At 38.3% G+C, this 21,322-nt stretch overlaps 1 protein-coding gene, 1 long non-coding RNA gene and 1 pseudogene across 3 annotated transcripts; all 3 read right to left on the bottom strand.

Moving 5' to 3' along the window:
- Positions 1-2,960: 2,960 nt before the first annotated feature.
- On the bottom strand, positions 2,961-7,082 carry LOC149112758 (uncharacterized). Of its 2 annotated transcripts, none has more exons than XR_016207562.1 (2): positions 6,389-7,082; positions 2,961-3,868 (listed from the first exon to the last, which is right to left on the bottom strand). It is a non-coding gene; the product is annotated as an uncharacterized LOC149112758 (long non-coding RNA). The 2 variants fall into 2 exon arrangements; XR_016207561.1 differs by having other exon boundaries at positions 6,737-7,075.
- A 3,953-nt stretch (positions 7,083-11,035) lies between these two features.
- On the bottom strand, positions 11,036-13,568 carry LOC149112757 (neuropeptide FF receptor 1-like). Its single transcript, XM_089290710.1, has one exon. It carries the CDS (start codon positions 13,325-13,327, stop codon positions 12,293-12,295), a length of 1,035 nt encoding a protein of 344 aa, XP_089146836.1. The 5' UTR covers positions 13,328-13,568; the 3' UTR covers positions 11,036-12,292.
- Positions 13,569-14,171: 603 nt separating this feature from the next.
- LOC149112756 (neuropeptide FF receptor 1-like) lies at positions 14,172-15,796 on the bottom strand (annotated as a pseudogene).
- Positions 15,797-21,322: the final 5,526 nt, after the last annotated feature.

The raw sequence follows: 21,322 nt of genomic DNA, 5'->3' as shown, positions 1-21,322 counted from the left end.
TTGTTTTTAAAAGTCAGCATCTGGGAGTTTAACTCCTATAATTGAGAAGGCAATTACTACAAAGATGTTACTTTGAAACTGGAGATATTGTACTCGCGGTCGGAAACTTGTGGCCCCTTAGCCGCATCCTGGAAGTAAAACAAAACAAGAGAGGCGGGCTTGTGAGGAAAGTCAGGCTGAAAACCGAGTCCGCAGTCCTGGAACGTCCCATCGACAAAATCGTTATTCTAGAGGCTCCTAGACTCCACGAGAGTAGCTAAACATTGTGGATCTTGATGTCCTCAATAGACTGCGAGCAGTTTCTATTTTACTCGGAAATTCGTGGGGAATAACGCAATGAAAAAAGAAAAACAAGTGTGACTGCAAGTGTGACAACGCTGGCATGCTCACGACTCACCGCCCGCTTGTGTTGCGTTCTTCTTTGCGTTCTTCCCCACGGATTTTCGAGCAAAACAGAGACTGCTCGCAGTCTACGTCCTCAATCAGGAAGTTTGCTTGTAACGTCAGAGAACAGTTGTTTTTTTATTGACTTGATTTTGATGAATTATTTCGAATGGGTTTAGTGACAACATATTACTCAAGTTTTTTCCGTTTGAACCCCTCAGTTTAGTTTCAATGCTTTCAGTTCGCATTAAGGGACCGATAGGTAGGATTCAAACGTGTGTGACATTTCCCCTACGTGCGTTACTCTTTAAAATTTAAAATTTAACTCGTCGATCATAACAATAAAATATAAACATAAAACCTTTATTTTAACGCGATAAGAATCAAAGCTACAAAGCTTGTGGGGTCGTGCATACTACTACATTAAAACACGTTAATTAAAATATATACATGTAAAGTATATACATGTGATTCGTTGCGTAAGAGTTTTGTTCAGTATGACTGTTGTGTCATGTTTTGATGTTAACTCAGCACGAATTCAAAACGTAAACAAAAGAACAAGCTTAAATTTTGGCCTGTAAAAAATTTTAAAGCTCCCATTCGATTTGCGTTCATGAAAATCTTCTCGCTCCCCCGAAGGGAAATTCGCTTTGGTTTGCAAAATTTCATAATTCATGAGGCCCCGTTTATACGAGTCCGGACAAATTTTTGCACGGACAAAAACTTGCACGGTTCCACCATGCGTTTACACGGGACCGGCAGAACTGGACGAATTTTTGAACGGATAAGGGTGCAAGTTTGGAACCTGAAAAAGCAGGTCAACTTTTTGACCGGCGCGGTTCCATATTTCGTACGGACTCCTGTAAACTGACCCGAACCGTGCAAATTTTTCTTCAAATAGCGCGGTAGAGGCCTGGAATCTAGTTATGTTTTGTCTGGTTGCTTAGGAAAAATGAAACATTTTGTTACATTTTGTCCCTGGTTTGTTACATTTTGTTAAATTTTAGATAAAAGAATCAAACGAAAGCAGATTATAGATATGAGGTGACGAGCGGCAGCAGCATGCATCGCTATTTTAGCCGGATTTGACATTTTGGCAACCTGAGTGGAAGTCATTTTCAGAGTCAAGAGATTATTCAGAGATTATTCTGAGATTATTCAAACTCAGAAGGCCAGACAAGATAAACAGTAAACCTCATCGCAAAGTTAAAAAAACTCAGATCAAAAGTCTCACTTATTCTGGACTAGCTTAATCAGGCTCTGAACAACCCAGCCCAGGAGCTCCGCTTTTAGGCCTGGCTAAATCTATATATTATTATTCCGTATTAATCAATTTTGCTAAACCGAAAATCTTTTTTTTTTTTTTTGTACAAATGACCCTAGAAATAAAGATGAAAATCATGACAGTAACTGCAAATTGCATTTCTGACCCAAGATTTACTGGAAAAGTTGAAAATTTACAGAGTATGTAAATAACATGTAATTAACATGTAAATAATCAAAGAGAGACTGTAAAGATTAATTTACATGATTTTTCCCCTTTTACATGTTTTGGAGGTTTCATGTAAAAAACATGTAAATATTTCAAGTGAAACATGTAAATGATGAAGAAAACACTGTAAATGTTTCAGAGCAAAGGGCTAAGGTCATGTAAATAACATGTAAACTGTGCCTGCAAATACTGTAAATAGCCTGTAAATTTCTTGTGATTCAACCTGGAAACCCGTAAATAACATGTAAATTTAATACAGGGAGGCTGCCATAATACTGTAAATAACATGTAAATAAAAAGGGGAGGCTGTAAACAACACGTAAATAAAAAAAGGGAGGCTGTAAATAACATGGAAAATGAAAACAGGAGCCTGTAAATAACATGTAAATCGAAAAAGGGAGCCTGTAAATAACGTGTAAATCGAAAAAGGGAGTCTGTAAATAACATGGAAATCAAAAAAGGAGCCCATAAAGAACATGTAAATCGAAACAGGGAGCCTGTAAATAACATGTAACTCGTAAAAGGGAGCCTGTAAATAACATGTAAATGGAAAAAGGGAGCCTGTAAATAACATGTAAATCGAAAAAGGGAGCCTGTAAATAACATGTAAATCGAAACAGGTAGCCTGTAAATAACATGTAAATGGAAAAAGAGAGCCTGTAAATAACATGGAAATCGAAAAAGGGAGCCTGTAAATAGCATGTAAATGGGAAAAGAGAGCCTGTAAATAACATGGAAATCGAAAAAGGGAACCTGCAAATAACATGGAAATTGAAAAGGGGAGCCTGTAAATAAACTGCCTCTCCACCCAGGTGTATAAGTGGGTACCAGCGAATTTAATGGTGGGGTAACCCTGCAATGGACTGGCATCTCATCCAGGGGAAGTAGAAATAGTCCTAGTTGCTTCCTGCTACAGAAAGCGGGATAAGCTCCAGCCTGTTGGGCCACGTGGCTCATATGCAGACTTTACCTTTACCTTATTCTGAAAATTACTGCAGTGTGAAATATTGATCAGCTTTTTTCATAGAGTGAATTGTTCTTTTGAAATAACAGGAAATAGGGAGAAAAAACATTTACCACAAGATAGAGATTGACATTTTAAATTCATCATAAAAACATTCATGGCAAAGGAATACTACATTGCATAACATAAAACAAGGCTTCTGACATCTTTTAGGCTATGTTTACAAAGTCACAGTTTCCTTCTTTTTCCAAAACTGTACAGAATCCAAACGGGACAAACATTTTGGACCCCTGACAAAACATTCACTGTAAACAATATTCAAAATTTTACTTTTTCTTTTTGTGATAAAAAAAAAACTGTACTGTAAAAAAAAAAAAATTCATAGGGACCTGTTGAAATTGAAAGGCCTATCTAGTACCATAGTTCCCATAACACATAAGTTAATAAATTATTGTTCTGGTACTACATGTATGTAAACATAGCCGTTGCTTTTTATGATGAAATCTTATAGCTGCTGTATTGAACAATAAGTATCAACCTAGCAATCTAAGATATTCAAATTTAATGCTAATTCACTAACACAGGTACAGTGTAGGTGATACTTCAAAGCATTGAAAATGTTTAAAGTGGTTGAATTTATGCCAGAAAGTGTTGAAGGTCACCATGTTAGACTGTAATGCACCAGGGGCCCATTTCTCAAAGGTCCCAAAAAGTTTTCGCACCCAGAAAGCCATACCAAAATCTGAAATCTTATGCTTACAGAGCTGTTTTATTCGCTTATTCTCGATATGAGCAGAGGTTTCCTTCACACAAGAAGTTTCAGGCATATACAGCTCTTAGTTTTTAGACACAGCTCAATTAAAGATGGCTTTATGGGCCCAAAAAGTTTCCAGGGCCTTCAAGAAATGGACCTCGGACCCCTTATAGAGTCATAGGTACTGTAGACTTCTCAGTGGCTGATTTTTTCCTGATCAAGCATCAATGCCAAGGAGTATTCATGTATTGACCACTCTCAATTTTACTTCATCCTACAAGTAACATAAAACATTTTGTTAAATAAGATAAGTTATGTCTGAGTATGAATCAGCAAATTCTGTGTATGATATCAATCAGCGAATTTTACACTGGAGTTATTATTTTGTTTCTTATCATTCCAATTTATACTGTGACATTTGAAATCGGACTGTAGCCGGTCATGTTAACCGGCCAAAGTAATTTTAGCTCGGTCACGTCTCATTTCTGACTGGTCAAGATATTTACGAAAAAATCAAGTACACGTAATGTGAGCTAAATTAAACCCACAAATATAGTTTGTTTGTTCCAGTCACTGCTAGACCGTTTAAAGATTGGCTTAATATTTTTCTGAACAGATTTAACCCCAGTCGCTCGAATGGCATTCCTATTGATCTTGAACGCATGACAAACAGCAAGCGAATGGTCTTTAGCCGTTTGAACAGATACATGTATGCATTGGTGTATGTTTTCATTAGAGGTCATAATAAAAAAGAGATTTAAGACTCTCAGATTTACAGTAGGGGATTTGATTGTTTATTCAAGAATGAACAACGTGACCGTCTCAACATGACATGACTGGTCAACATGACTGGTGAGTGAAGTTTTTGGCCAGTCAAGTCACCATTCTGGCCAGACATTGCCCGTTGACCGGCCATTATTTTGAGCCCTGAATATTCATCAATCAAACAGATCTTACATCTACATCTGTAGCTACTGTGTGACAAAAACTTTGCATCTCTGATTGGAAGGCACTGAATGTCAGAGGATGTAGAAGAACTAAACTCAAAATGTGTGGCAGTAAATATTCAATGTTCACTATCTTCTACATCGTAATAATCATGGACAATAAATCAACCTCCTATCAAACAATGTTTAAATAATAAGTCAAATTATTTGCAGGCACAATTTGATTGTTTCTTACGTGCACTTATGCTCTATTGGTGGACAAAGGTTCAGATGATGTCATAAAAGTTTGTTTTTGTTTCTTTGTTATGTATTACAAAGCAGACAGATTCTATGTTGTTGTGCATCTGTTCAGTAATAGATCACAGAAGACATCAAAATGTGGTAAAAACATCAGTGACACACGCCTGAAAAATTCACAGATTCTGTGACACACTCTAGTAATGGCTTATGTGACTATTTTTTGTTTTTACCACATTTTGATGTTATCTGTGATCTACTCAAGGCAGGAAAAAACCCAGGTCTGATTTCCTCAGCCAAGTAAATTTTGCTCTTGGGCAAGCGAAAATAGAAGTTCAGTGGCCCAGTGGGCAAGTGAAATTACAGTGTAGCGTCAGTAGTCTTGTGAGTCTGACTAAAAATGCCAGCTTGATAAATGATCATTTCCAGTCATTCCATTTCAAAACTTAACACCTAAAGATTAGTTAATTATTAGGTTGAAAGCAAGAATTAGTTTGGAATCCGAGTGTACTTCATTCGTATTTGTCCTCCAATTTCCTTACTGGCCACCACACTGGCAACTAATATTTAAGTGGGGCAAGTGAAAACTGAAATTGACTGGCCCACTGGGCAAGTGACTTACAATTTTTTTTCCTGCCCTGCTACAGATGCATGAACAGATGCATGACACATGAAACCTAAATGTATTTGGTATGAGCCCAATTTTGTACAAGTAAAATGTACAGCTGTGACAGGGCTCTAAAGTGCTGTCTGGTCATCCCAGGGTGGGGTAATCGATTGAAATCAATCCATAAATTGATATAAATCAATAAATTGAAATTAATGTAAGTGTTATCAGTGCTATCGATCAATTGAAAGAAATTCGTACTCACATGCTAGAAAAGTTTCAAGTTATCAGTTTGATTTTACCAAATTTATCAGTCATTAGAGAATCAATTGAAAGTTGGTCTCTCTTTGTTAGTTCACCTAAACTGTAGAAAAATTGTCCCTCAACACAGTGTTTGATTGTAACTTTTTTTATGTAGATTTCAAAGGCACTACCAAAAACCCCCAAAACATAGTCCCTGATACATGTATGCCAGCAAAATATTCTGTTTACGAGATACAATGTTATGTTTTTATGTAGTTGTATTCATGATTTCATATTTCACTTTAAATCTTTTGTTCATTTCTTTCTTATTAAATGTTGCTTAAAAGATAAGCTAGTATCAGCAAAATTGATAATGCTTATTGAAAATTTGATCACAATCGATGACTCATGACGAATCCTTTTATTGATTTCTGATATCATTGACTAATTTCTATTGATTGTTATGAAATAATCGATTGACTATACTGTGTCATCCAAGACAAGTAGATTTTCCTGCCTGGGCAAGTTACTCTTCCTTTTTTTCAAGTCCTGTGTAGTTTTCACGACAGTTTGAGGTACATGTATACCTCTTCATAAAGTATCACAGTGTTTTTTTTGTGAAAGAAAATACCACAACATTTAACTTACTACAGTATCAGCACCAGTGGGTGCAATGTCCATGTACAGTTGTGTATAACAGCATATTGTAACTTGCGTGTAGGTACAACTGTAGACACTTGAGTAACTTCAGAATACTTACTCTAGCATAAGAGAAATTTCTCTGCTGAAGATGGCACATTACACTTTAGCTTACTAGCATTCACATCAGAGGGCAACAAAACCTTACAAGAGCATGCATCAGAAAGAATCATGAGGTGCATATAAGCCAATAACAAATGTCGCATGCTCATGCTCAGTTATCGAGAACAGATAATAACAGATAATAAAGCTCTTTATGCACGGCAGGTAAACATCACCAAAGTCGATTCCACAAGCAATGTAACTTCTCCTTGATAATGACACATTCACAACCAAAGGCAAAACGAAATGTATACGTATCTTGACGTTACTTTACTCTGCTCGTTCAATTTATGCAAAACTTGCTTACCTGTTGTTTTTGTTGCCTGCAATCGCTATCTTCAACTTCTGGGTAACGGTAAACTTTGCCTTGAAACCGTGCACGGTGACGAAGCGAAGGTAGAGTTGATTTTGGCCCGCTAAAACAGAGCTCGAGTTCGATGCAAGTTCCAACGAACTGCCAAACATGGCGGGAGAACCGAGAGAACCTGGTACCTAACACGAAGACCGCTGATTCCTGCTTGTTGGAGATCGGGCAATCACAAGGCTGGTATGCTCTTACAAAGGGACTGGGATAACAGTAATGGCAATGAAAGTACAAAACGGTAGAAATCACCAAAACAAAACAAAACAAAACAAAAAACAAAGAAACAGTGAACATGCAAGGGTAGACTTAGTTGTATTAATCTTACTTGTAGAATGTGCATGTTTCGGAATATTTAATGCTCTAAATCGATGATATTTCGTTCATTCTCAGCGGTTCAGGGGCACAACTGTGACCTCGAACTTTCACGATATGAGAAGTTTAATGTTTGTTGTTTTCGGATTGTTAAAAATGTCATTTTGGGTACCGAAAAAAAGTCTGCTATCATTTTCGGAAAGGCGATAAGACCTAACGTTTTCGGGAAATGGACAAAAAAGCCCTAATAAGTTCGAGAATACTCAAGCTCCTCTAGAATAACCGAACAGATACATTTTTTTTGCGCAACCTAAAATTAACCTACAGAGCTTTGAAAGTACACCAGATAGCCTAAAACAGCGTTGAAAAGCATTCGAGAGGAAACGGTCGTTGGGTGTTCCTTATGGTTCCCTGCCTAACCTAACTCCGCGTCAGTTCAAACTCGGTCACCAGGGCTCTTTCCGTCTTGAACTCACACAACACGTGACGCTTTCATGGTCCTTCATGAATAAATACGTACGTGTCCGAGAATCAATTTTTCTCTTTTCTAGAGACGTAAGCTTGGGACGCCTGCATGTGCAGTAACAATTCTAGTTTTATTTTGTCGTTGTGGATGCGCGGAAAGTTCACAAGAAGACAGCTTCGTTAGTGCGGTGTCGCACCCGTGTAACTTCTAGGTTTTCCATTTACATGGTTTTTACGTGTTTCTTACAGGCTCCCTTTCTTTCATTTACATTGTTTTTACATGTTTCTTACAGGCCCCCTTTTTTCATTTACATGCTTTTTACATGTTTCTTACAGGCCCCCGTTTTTCATTTACATGCTTTTTACATGTTTCTTACAGGCCCCCTTTTTTCATTTACATGGTTTTTACATGTTTCTTACAGGCCCCCTTTTTCCATTTACATGGTTTTTACAGGGTTACAAACATAACATTTCCAGACTTTTTACAGCATTCGCTTGAATTATCTACACGTTCCTCACATGGTTTAGCAAAGCAATTTACATGTTTTTTACAAAGCCAGATACTGTAAAAGTGCGTAAAATATTTTACAAGTTTTTACATGTTCTTCAAATGATCATTGTCAACAAAGACAATGTAAATCACTATTTACAGAACATTTACATGCTGTACTAAAAGCTGTAAATTTCCTGTAATTTTATTTTACAAAACCCTAACATGTAAATTGTAATTGACAAAGAATGTAAATCAAGATTTACATACTGTAAATTACAATTGACATGTCCATGTAAAGTTTCAACTTTTCCAGTGATTAGGGCCTTCCACAAGTTGCTCGAGAAATCTCAAAAAGTTATTCAAAAGTTGCTTTTTGTTGCTCTCTTCCTTTATTTGGTCTGATGCAAAAATATGCAAATTGTACCACAAAGGTAAGATTTCTTAAAATCAATTAGTAAGTAACTTTTTCCTCAATTAAACCAAACAAAATGAATGAGTAAAGACTGCGCATCAATATCAATATTAATCTTGTAAACATTCCTCACCTGAGACGCTCCAGTCACTCGAGTGTGAAGCTGCCCGCCATTTTGAATTTTCTTTAAAAACACAGCTGGCCAGCAGCCCGGTGGAATGCATCTTGCACCCATGATCTGCCCCAGGGGGGAGGGGCATCTGGCTCCTTTTTCCCACGAAATTAATAGCTTGCCTACTAATTAAACATTGTAAAATATGGAAGCAAGGCCACTAAAAACTGCGCACTAAAAACTGCGCCGATTTCTCAGAATTGATAGAAAACTAGAAATTGCTCAGAATGCAAAAAGCTGAAAGCGAAAAAAGTTGAAGTTGCCAGAAAGTTGTCGAGCATCTTGTGGAAAGCCCTACCCAAGGTAACTGTTTCAATTTTTGTCATCTCAAAAAAGAGGAATGTCTCGCTTCAAAATAAGGATAATCATCTCTCTGACAACAGCTCCTTAATTCCATCTTAAAACTAAGCTTTAATATTAATACTGTAGCTTTTTTGATGTTTACTAGCCTTTCTAACCATTTCCCCCTATTAACTATGATAAGACGTTTCAGGCCTAGCCCTTCTTCAGCGCTAAGTCTTGGACCACATGTTGTAATGCAGTGAGAGAAACGTTGACTGTGAAAAGAGCTATTAATGCGATTATCAGATGAGTTACTGTAGGCACATCAAAAGTTTGGTAACCAGGTTTTAACGTTCAAATCATATTGTTGTCACAAGCAACTTGCTCCGTTTCCAGTGGCAACTTGTCGGTCTTTGACGTCATTAGCAGCAAAGCGCGCGAAATTGTAGGCGACGATATTGTTACCATTGGAAATGAGGAAAGTTGCCCGTGGCAAAATCATAATTTCAAGGCCAAAACTTCGTCACCAAAGTTCCGTCGACTACAGGTGCATGAATGGCTCGTTAGCTTTTGAGAGGACAAGAGAACGGATAACAAAAACTATCCTCCCCTCTTCAAAGCAATAACAGCAAAGGCACTTCGTGAACTCATGTCGAAGTTCATAACAATTGTCGCCTCCTGTTTGAGGGAGAGGTGGCTTAAACAGCATTTTCTTTTTTTTTAAAAAAAGAATGCAAACCGAAACTTGGTAGGGTCATTGATGAAGATTTTAAAAGACAAACAACGATCCCGTTCGAGACGAGCAATTTGAGACCATTTGACAAGAAATGTCAAATATATTTGGCTTTATGCAATATTCAGAAACAGACGTGTCTAGCTGTAGGGCTGTTATTTCCACGGACATGTCCTCAAGTCGCTCATTCGCCATTGAAAATTCTGCAGCTAAGCAATAGGCTACGTTCGATATATTAATATTTTATCATGGATCCGAGTCTCTCGGGTCAAAATTGCAATTTTTTAAAGTTTCTTTTGTCCTTCAATTCCCAAAAAAAGACTTGAATACGTAGAAAACAACACCAAATATAGAAGTTTGTCCTGATAACCCCGGAGCCTTGTTAGAACATTGATATTTCGAACGTGGCCTATTTAATGGCATCATGTTCAGTGGTTTTCTGATTTTCATGCATGCGTTTAGTATAGGCGGGAGAGGTTACAGTGTAAGCCTTATATAATTAATTCCTAATATAGTCCCTCTCACGTTATATTTATATCACCTCAGAAATCCCAGAAGGATGTTTTAATATCCAACTCTATGAGACAAATTTTATTAACCTGGACAACTCAAGCGTCTTTGCGCGCTTTTTTATCCTCTTCGAGAACATCTACACAATGCGCTTTGTGACAATAACCGCGGGAGGACTCGTTTCCATTCCTAAATATTACCTCGAGAATAAGGCGTATAAGAGGCCCCTGTGACTCCTCATACTCTCTTGCTATGGAACGTTTCCACTCAGGTGGTTAGCAGCCATGCAATTTTTATTGGAGCGAAAGAAAGAGTTCAGCTCCCGCAAGATTGGTTTGGGACACAAACATTGCCTGATTTCAAACCGAAAAGGACTAGGTACGAGTTTGTAAATTATGGGATAAGCAGCTATTGATCCACATAGTCAGAACGAGCACACCGAGATTCACAAAATCCCCAAGTTTGGTGTTAATCACGCTAGTTTTGACTGAGATACAGCCAAAATGTCAAAATCAACAAAGAAATGTTTGGTCATCCGGACACAGCGTCCGGATGGCCATACATTTCTTTGTAAATTTTGACATTTTCAAATGGCTGTATCTTGCTTACTATTGGGTCTATTTACACCAAACTTGAGGATTTTGTAAAGCGTAGTCTGCACTTTATGACTATGTGGATCAACAGTTGCTAATCCCATAATTTACAGACTCGTACTTAGTCCTTTTCGGCTTGAAATCAGGCAATGGCCGCCGTTTGATTGTTTTCGGAGAACAATATGGTTGTAGTGACGTCATGTGAAAACACTCCATAGGGTGGCTGTGTGATTTCCTCGAAGAAATTGACAGTAAAAAGCCAAGTGTAAATTCGAGAACAACAGAAACAACAACAAGCTTTATTTCCCCTTTGTTTAACAAAAATTATTTTTACAAAGTTATCACTTCTCTTGAGTTATATATTAGTAGAGTTTGCGCCCTTGCTACCTAAAATAACTAGCGAGTTAAAAGGGTAGGCAGCCAGGTCTACAGATGTATTATACAAATTTTAAGTCGGTACAGACAAATAAATAAATCAATAAAGAATCAATAAAGCAGACGCATTGTATCGATAAATGGTTAAGGCCAAAACTCTTTTGGAATAAATATCACAAACGCTTTCTGGAGAAAAATAAGCAAACGTAAACGTTTCGTTGTGATGTCTTCAAAAGCCAAAGTAACGGTCGATCTTGCACTTGCCGCCATGCCAGGGTCGGAAGTGACTAATGATCTAATTCCATGTAAGATTGTAGCATAAGGGTTATCTGTTTGCTATGCATATGTACACATACTGACAGAGGTTAAGACAACAACGAGGGAGGCAGAGAAGGCCAATTGGTTTGGTATGATTTAAGTATTAGGTAAAAAATATTTAACAGGTAAAACAGAATTCTTTTAGATAGTTGTAGAATTCTACTAGTATTCTAATGTAAATGTTGCGAACTGATTGGCTGACCTACTCGTACACTATCAGCCATTACAGTTCTGTGGTTGAAGGTCGTCTGCGAAATGAAATAGCGACGTTTTCTCGTGTTTGCGAAGTTACGGAAAATCAATTAGATACAAATAGACAACTAGAAAATGAGGAGACTAAAAGAAGAACTTTCACGGTTTCGTAACTTTTAAAAAAGTAGAAAATGCTGAGAAAACCGATGGGCACGCGTACAAAAAAGGAAATTCCAATCAACAATTCAGTCCGCGCGATTTTTCTAAAGCGCAAATTTAAATAAAATGTACAAAAACACTTGGTTAATTGTTAGCTGAAGAGGCAATAGTTGAGTCGGCCTTCAGCTACATCAGCTATCACCTCATAGAAATCGAGAAGTCATAATCTAATCGTTAATTCGTATAGATATTACTAAACTTCGAAGTCGACAAGTGTTTCATTTCAAAATGTCGTTCATGATGACAAGAAGCTGTCAGACGAATATCTGCGCCTAATTAACGTTTGCATAATGTCTTTATTTACTGATTTTTGCTAAAACACCTGTTCTAAAGTACGTTACTGAAAGCCTGTTGACAAGGCGTTTCACGAGAATTCGAATTTCCAAAGAAATGCGTTCATCCTCACATAACACACAAATTGGCCTACAAATGGCTCTCAGTGAAAAGGCGATCATTGTTATCCTGGGTATACTGTTGCATTTGCTGGCCCTCAGCGTCATTGTAAGCTGTTTGATTTGTTACTTGATGATCCAGTGGCCCTTGCGGTAGTGGCTGGGTGACACGTGATGAACGACTGCAGCAGAGCATGCGCGAAAAATATATGACGTAACTACGACGATATTGTTTGTTCATAACTCCATAAACAACTGGGTTTAGGCAGCTATGCAGCCTTGTTAGTATAGTAGAAGCAAACCAGAGATCCTCGGAGGAAATATTTTTGAAATCTAACAACATCCAAGCCACTTGAGTGGGCAATAAAAGAACCAGAAACAATAAAACGATAACTGCAACAGTTTTGAGTATTACAATACTTTCTCTTGTTGTTTCTTCTCCAGGAGTTTCCCTTGCGTCGGCTAAACCACTGTTATTTGGCAAAACAGGTCGGCTTTTCAAAAACAGCCATATTCGTATGTAGCAAATCGTTGTAATGAGTAGCGGCATTATGTATTGAATTGTCATGAGGGAGGCAGTGTACGCCTGGCTGTGACCAGGCGTGAGCCAAAAGTCTTCACAGCCATTTCTCGTTGGTTTATCGACCACGATAAGCGGAATAACCAGAATAAAAGCTGCCAGCCATATTAGCGACACCCATATTATTGCTCCTTTACGTTTTAGCTTTGGTCTCCACGGATGAAGCACAACGTGGCACCGATGCATCGCCATGCATGTGATGGTAAAAAGCCCCGCATTGTAGCCTGTTGTTGCCACAACTGGATGAACTCTGCAGTTAAATATCTTGGAAGTTACATCAAACTTATCTAGAATGGAAACAGGCGAGTCAAAACACAGTAAAACCAAATCCGCCACTGCCAGACACGTGACAAATATTCCGTGGACTGTCTTCCTGGTGTTTCTCCTATGGACTATGATCAGCACAAAGATGTTTCCTACAAGTCCTACAACAAACACTATTATTATCGTAACAATTTCCAGAAACCATCTGTAGTTTCTGTCCATGGTTAAGTTTTACCGTTTTGTCCTTGAACTATATTATGCTTATATTAGCATTTTCCCTTGTGGGCGACCACCTGCTGCTAATGTCCGAGAACTTAAATAGTGTTCATTCGAGTAATTTGAAATAACCAACGCAGCTTTTTTGATAACGCAAGATTCATTATTATACAAGTTATCACCGGAGATTAATGTAAATCCTTTTCTTGTTAGGTAAGATGGTTCAATATCAGTCAGTTGCACCGTTTTTTTTTTGTTAAGTTCTATTCACTGTTAGTTGTAAAATATAATTATTCATATCTCGTCTGTCACAATATTTGAACTTATAAGACAAAGGGGAGAGTACAAACCGATTGCATTGTAGAAACCTGTTTTAACCGGTTTGAGCTTGATGGGTGCGGGAACAATGGAGGAGTTACACAGGAAGAAGATAACAGAATTTTTGAAAAGTAATTCGACCAAAATGATCCTAAAATACAAGGAAAGTACGAAGTCAGACAAGCCGTCAAAGTACGAAGTCCGACAAGCCGTCAGAGGTCGGGATTTGAATTAGTTGTCATCCTTTGTAAACTCACAAAACTTCGCATATTTGAAATATAAAGTTACGATACTTTTTTGTGAATTGGGATACTCGGATATAATTCTCTCTTCTTCTGACTTTAACAGAAACGTAAAGAGGGTGTGTGGGAGGGGAAGGTTGTCGAAACCAGCCTTGAGTTACCTGCAGTTCGAGCGGCAGTCATAACCGAGCTGTCCTACCGAAACGACACTAGATAATAAGGGGAGCGTCTGTGCTCTTGTTTGGTTTAAACTATGAATAAAAAAAAGTCATTTCTATTGCAGCACAGTCTTCAAAGTATTAATATAGATGTTCTAATTCCATGTAGCATAACGGTTATCTGTTCGCTATGCATTCTAGATACATTGACGTAGGTAAAGACAACAATAAGGCTAGTAGAGAAGGCAAATTCCTTTTTGTAAGATTTAAGTATTAGGTACATTTATTTAACCTGCAAAACAGATCTCTATACTTCTAGGTCGATATGTTTTTCATTTCAAAATGTAAAAACAAAACCATCATTCACGAGAATGATCATGACAAAAGCTGTCACATGAATATCTGCGGCTAATTAATGTTTGCATGATGTCTTTATTTATTGACATTTCCTACAACACCTGTTCCAAAGTACGCGGCATTGATGGCCTGCAGTTGACAAGGCGTTGGGTTAAATTTCAGAATTCGAGTTTCCAAAAGAATTGCATTGACCTCACGTAACACACAAATTGGCCTACAAATGGCTCTCAATGAAACGATGATCATTGTTATCCTGGGTATACTGTGGCATTTGCTGGCCCTCAGCGTCATTGTAAGCTGTTTGATTTGTTACTTGATGATCCAGTGGCCCTTGCGGTAGTGGCTGGGTGACACGCGATGAACGATTGCAGCAGAGCATGCGTGAAAAATATCTGACGTAACTACGACGATATTGTTTGTTCATAACTCCATAAACAACTGGGTTTATGCAGCTATGCAGCCTTGTCAGTATGTCAGAAGCAAACCAGAGCTCATCGGAGGAAATATTTTTGAACTCTAACAACATCCAAGCCACTTGAGTGGGCAATAAAAGAACCAGAAACAATAAAACGATAACTGCAACAGTTTTGAGTATTACAATACTTTCTCTTGTTGTTTCTTCTCCAGGAGTTTCCCTTGCGCCGGCTAAACCACCGTTATTTGGCAAAACAGGTCGGCTTTTCAAAAACAGCCATATTCGCATGTAACAAATCGCTGTGACGAACAGAGGTATTATGAATTGAATTGTCATCAGTGAGACAGTGTACGCTTGGCGGTGCCCAAACGTAGGTCAGACTTCTTCACAACCGTTTTCAATAAGTTTTATATCAACCACGATAAGCGGAATAACCAGAATAAAAGCTGCCAGCCATATTAGCGACACCCATATTATTGCTCCTTTACGTTTTAGCTTTGGTCTCCACGGATGAGTCACAATGTGGCATCGATGCATTGCCATGGATGTGATGGTAAAAAGCCCCGCATTGTAGCCTGTTGTTGCCACAATTAGATGAACTCTGCAGTTAAATATCTTGGAAGCTACATCAAACTTACCTAGAATGGAAACAGGCGAGTCAAAACACAGTAAAACCAAATCCGCCACTGCCAGACAAGTGACAAATATTCCGTGGACTGTCTTTCTGGCGTTTTTCTCGTGTACAGTGATCAGCACAAAGATGTTTCCTACAAGTCCTACAACAAACACTATTATTATCGTAACAATTTCAAGAAACCATCTGTAGTTTTTGTCCATGGTTAAGTTTCAGCGTTTTGTCCCTAAATTATGCTTATATTAATTCAGTTGGAATGTTGTTGCTCTTCAGTTTATCCACCACAGTTAACAAATTTTGTATTTTAAAACAGGATGTTGTTAGGAAATAGAAAAAGAGTATATATGTAAATATGTTAGCCCGACTGACGCAATTTGAATGACTTCAATTATAACTCATAGAATAAGTCAAATTATTCTCGCAGTTTGATTGGTTCCTATTTATGATCATTGGAGGACAGACGTGCAGATTACATCATTCACAACTGAAATATTTCCCTTTTTCTCTCTTCGTTACATCAGACAGACAGATTCCATGTTGCTGTGCGTTTTGTTAGTAAAAGATCACAGAAGACGTCAAAATGTGGTAAGAACATCAGCGACACACTCGGCTATCACCTCGTGTGCCACTCTTTTGTTCCTACCACATTTTGACGTCATCTGTGATCTATTACTGAACAGACGCACGGCAAATGGAATTTATTTGTCAAATTGAAGACGTACTGACGAATATAGAAGAAGAGAGATGAGGTAGAAAATTGGTTTCAAATTGATTCTATTTAATGGAGTTTGTATTACCCATTTCAGGAATACGCATATTATTTTAGAATGAAATTGGTCCTTATTATTTGTATATTGTCTCGCATCCAATTTAGTTCTTGTCAGAAGTCGGTTGAGGAAAATGACACGCATATGGTATCCGGGGGGGGGGTACTCTGTAAACCTTTGGGTGAGAATGTGCCGCTGGAACACTGAACACCGTACCCTATACTAGACCATGATCAGCTTGATTTTCCAATCCTATTCTACACTAGGCGCTTTAAACCCTACCCTATCCGAGAATAGCTATTTTACATGCAGAACCTTCCATCTAACATACGCTAATGAAACTGATATCTTACAAAGTCGCATCAGTTTATGTGAAATTCTCATTTCCGAGTTTCAGTTTCTATCAATTATACAACCCCGGCAGGGGTAAAGAACCCGATTCCAGTAAATTATACCCTGCTCTAGACCAAAACTGTCTGTTTTCTATACCCTATCCCGGAAAAAAATTGCCTGAAAACCATACCCTTCACAGCGGCACATACCCATACAGTTTATATATGGGAGTACCCCCCGCCCCCAGGCATGGGTATTAGCATTTTCCGATGTGGGGGATCACCAGCTGTTAATAGGGAGCTTAAGCAAACCACGACGACGACGGCAACGAGAAAGTCACAAAACAAAAGGTTGATGAGCAAAAGAATAACTGTGCACGTGCGTTATAGATCTTTGAACATTTCTTTGCCGTCCGCTGCAAAACAACAACGTGAAATGACCAAGTTCTGCGTCGTCCACTGAACGTGGACGACGACAGCTAATTTTTCGTATTTCCATTTGGAATTGAATGCTGTCATTACATATTTAGCCTGCGCACGTTTTTAGAGCCATTGGTGTACCGAACAGTTCTCGAAAATCGCGAATTTCGCGGGTAAAATATAAATTTATTTTTTACTAGGCGTCGTCCTCGTCGTCGTCACTGCTTAAGCTCCCTAATGTCCGAGAACTGAAATAGTGTTTATTTGAGTAATTTGAAATAACCAACGCAGCTTTTTTGATAACGCAAGATTGATTATACAAGTTATCGCTGGCATGGAGATTAATGTAAATTCTTTTCTTCTTATGTAAGATGGTTCAATATCAGACGGTTGCACCTTGTTTTTTTGTTATGGTTTATTCACTGTTAGTAGTAAAACATAATTATTCATATCTCGTCTGTGACAATTTTTGAACCTATAAGGCAAAGGGGAGAGTACAAACCTATTGCATTGTAAAAACCTGTTTTAACCGGTTTGAGCTTGATGGGTGCGGGAACAACGGAGGAGTTATACAGGAAGAAGATAAGAGAATTTTTGAAAAATAATTCGACCAAAATGATCCTAAAATACAAGGAAAGTACGAAGTTGGAAAATGAGCCCCTTAGGCTGGCATTTTAACCTGATGTTTTCACCTGTCCTGTTGATTTTAAGATTAATTTGTAACAAGAGACAGTGGGTAATTAATTTTGACTCGACCGGCGCATCTAAGGAGGTTTTACGCCTCTTTCGTGACATATTCCTTTCGTAAGTAGCCTTTAATTGCGAAGTCGATTTTACATTTTTCAAGGAGATCATAATTGAGAATAAACACGATTGTAGCATACGTGATCTGCTTTGGCTGCATTCAATACGCTCGTAATAATACAACTGTCTTGAGTGTTTTTGTGATCAGGCAAAGGGACTGGTATCTAACCGATAAATCAATGACTAAACTTCATAAATCGAGATAATTGACGCTTTATACGATAAAAAGCAACATAACTTATAACAACGATGATGACAGAGGCCGCCAGCCAATTTTCGTCAGCTTTCTAACGAATAGAATAAGGTCCAATAAGAATAATAATTTTAAATTTACATTTCTTAAATCAGCTGCTCGAAAGTCGCTGTTACAAAAAATCTTTGAAGCGTTACGACTATGTTTATTCAGGGCTATGAACTGAGTTTTAGAGTTTCAGTGTCCAAGAGAAATTTTGCTCGCCTGGTTCGACAGAGAGGTTGAGCTACAAATGGCTCTCAGTGACTCGGAAACGACCACCAGCGTTATAAGATTTGTTTGCGATCGACGTCATCACACGGTGCTTGGTTTGTCACGTGATGACCCAGTGGCCTTTGCGATGGTGACCGGGCGACACTTGACGAGCGACTGCAACAGAGTATGCACGATACAAATATGACACATCTGGCATAACTATGACGATACTGTTTGTGTATAACTCCATAAGCAACTGAGTTAAAGCAGGTCTGCGACCTTGCTAGTGTGCCAGAGGCAAACCAAAGCTTGTCGAAGGAGATATTTGTAAAAAAAAAAAAGCGTCAAGCGGCTTGACGGGGCAATAAAAATAAAAGAAAGAGAAAAAAAAAAGACTACACTTAAAAGTGTTGAGGCAATAATGAGCTCGAAATTTGGAACTCGATGTTCCCATGGAACAGGCCTGTTTTTAAAGTTTCAAATTTTCATGATTCAATGTTACAACTTTTTAAATCTTTTTTTTGCAGTGGCTTTTATAGTTTTTCGATCACTGAAATTCGTGCCCGGTTTTGACTGTTCTGAGAAAGTTTGGCAGGTATATATGTGGCGTTTTGTAAATCTCATGAAATCTAAGATGGCGGTTGCCCAGATTTCTATGAGTTAGTACGTTATCATTTTTGCTACGGACCTCAAAGGGGAAGGATTTTCGACCTACGTACATATATTAACTTTATTTTGCCTAGAATTTATAGAGTAGCACGTTAATACTAATATCTCCGAGCTACTCAAATAACAAATTACTTTAATCCATTTAGTTTCGTTGTTATAGTTACAGTGTGGGCCTTCAAAGCCCCCTTCCCGCCCCGTCCCCCTCTTTCCCCTATTCCCCTGTTCCCAAACAACCAAACAGAGTTACAATAACATTGATAATAGAAGATTCGTCGCTAGGTGAATTTTATTCGTCAATTAAGTCAATGCCATAAAACAGTCGACCAAGAACAACTTAGAAGACTTGTGTCAGAGTAACAAACTGGAGACAGCTGAATTTATCATTTGGAGAAGACAGTAGACGAGGTTAGGCTACACATGAACGAAACCTGCCGACATCATCATCCATCTTTCCTTTAAGCGGAGATTTTAATGGGGCAGAAAGAAGTTAAGGGGAGAAATAACTACGTTTCAAGGAGGACCAATTCTGCAAGTGAGAGTAATGGATGTTGGTTATGTAATCAAGTGAACTGGACCACCAAAAACCTACTCAGATAGGTGCATTACGGCCCCGTACTCCAGGGTTAGCTCGAATGAAGATCACAATGCACAAAAAAATTAAAACAGATAACACATGAAATCAATTGGCAAATGCAAGAAATATGTAAACTATAGAAATAACGATGCTTACTGAGCAGTCACCACCACAAATACCACTAGATCATCACGTGATAAGTCAAGCAGTCAATAATCAGGGCCAACAAATGCCACAGTATCCTCAAAATGGGAATTGATGTTGCATCGCTATCAGCAACTTGATCGAAGGTCACTTTTTATGCTTACAAGGGTCCTAGCAGAATTGGAAAGGGACTCTCGATAGCTGGGCCTTTGTGTATCTGACTCTAATTCTTCAGTGTTGTGGAAAACAAGCAAGCATCAAAATGACGATCAATTTACCGAAAAAATTTGTTAGACATTTTCGTAACAGATCACATGTAATGGCGTTTTAGAACATCAAGATTACAAAATGTTCTGGAAGGGGTGGGGGCATCCAGTATGTGCTTTCATTCACGGTCGTGATTCTTTCATTTTATTATTCTATTTTTCTTACGATAAACGAGGGATTTGCTAGGTGATTGTGAGACCCTCCCTATAGCTAGCTATGCTAACATGAGACACAACACTATGATAGAGGCCTATAGATTCTTCAATACCGTGGAGTTGACTCCTTGAATACGCCTGGTACGCTTGAAAGTTGAATTGACTTATCAGGATTCAGCAGGCGGGAAAAACTGTACTCAAGGTCCTGACATCAAATGCATGTTAACAGGCAAGGCATTAAAGTCGGACACCTTCTGTCACTGGATACGAAATTAAACACTCACGAAAAGGAATTTGTAATTAAGAAAACCATATGGATTGTAAATAGGGAAAAAATATGTAACATTTTGTGACTCCATGTTTTTTATCTGGCGCCAAAAAATGGGTCGCCCGCGTTCAGCAATTCGCTCATCGATCGCTTTCGCCAGGAAGGAGAGCTGCGTCATCAAGAACAAAATATGCTGTTCTCTTTGAAATTAAACCCAGAATTCTCGACTTAAGTATTACAAGTGGCCAAATTAACTTTTCCATTGTTTTTATTTTTGTTAGCTGCGGATAAAAAGACTATTATCATGTCGTTTCGGTAGGACAACTCGGTTTTGACTGCCGCTCGTACTGCAGGTAACTCAGGCTGGTTTAGACAACCATTCCACCTCCCTTCCCCTCCTTCCACCTCCTTCCCTCTTCCTTCCCCCCGCAACCACCCCCCCTCCCCACATTTATGTCAACACTGGAAGGAAGGAGGATTATATCCGCGAATCCCAATTAATTAAAAAATTCTAATTTTAAATTCCAAACATGCAAAGTTTTGATTGTTTACCAAGGGGGACAACGATTTCAATTCCCGACCTCTGACGACTAGTTAACCTTGGCGACACAAAATGTAAGCGTTGTTCGTCTTGCCAGTTTTAATTGGTTTACTCAAGCGTGAAAAATATTGGCCCACTATTTGCTCTACAGTCACTTCTTAAAAGGGACACATTTTTTAAAGACATGCACTGTCACTCATATGGCATAAAGGTCGACAAACATTCATTGATGGGTTTCTCTATTGACAAGAAACTGAAAAACGCGAAACACCTGGAAAGCGTTAATATTGATCCCAAAGAAGAAGGTTGTCTATTTGTTATGAAAATGACTTATTCATGTTCAGTATTTGTTCAAATTTTATGAAGTTGGACTGATTGCCATAACATTATAACAATACTGTATAATTTGAATTGCAACAATTATCGGATAAAATGGCACCTTGGTATCAAAACGATTTTATCAGAACAACATTTAAGAATGACGTTTA

Source organism: Orbicella faveolata, unplaced genomic scaffold (genome assembly GCF_042242905.1).
Source record: "Orbicella faveolata isolate gen_17 unplaced genomic scaffold, um_ofav_v1 contig_2, whole genome shotgun sequence".
NCBI lineage: Eukaryota > Metazoa > Cnidaria > Anthozoa > Scleractinia > Merulinidae > Orbicella > Orbicella faveolata.
Note: the sequence above shows the minus strand (reverse complement) of the source record. Positions and strands in the feature narration are given on the sequence as shown.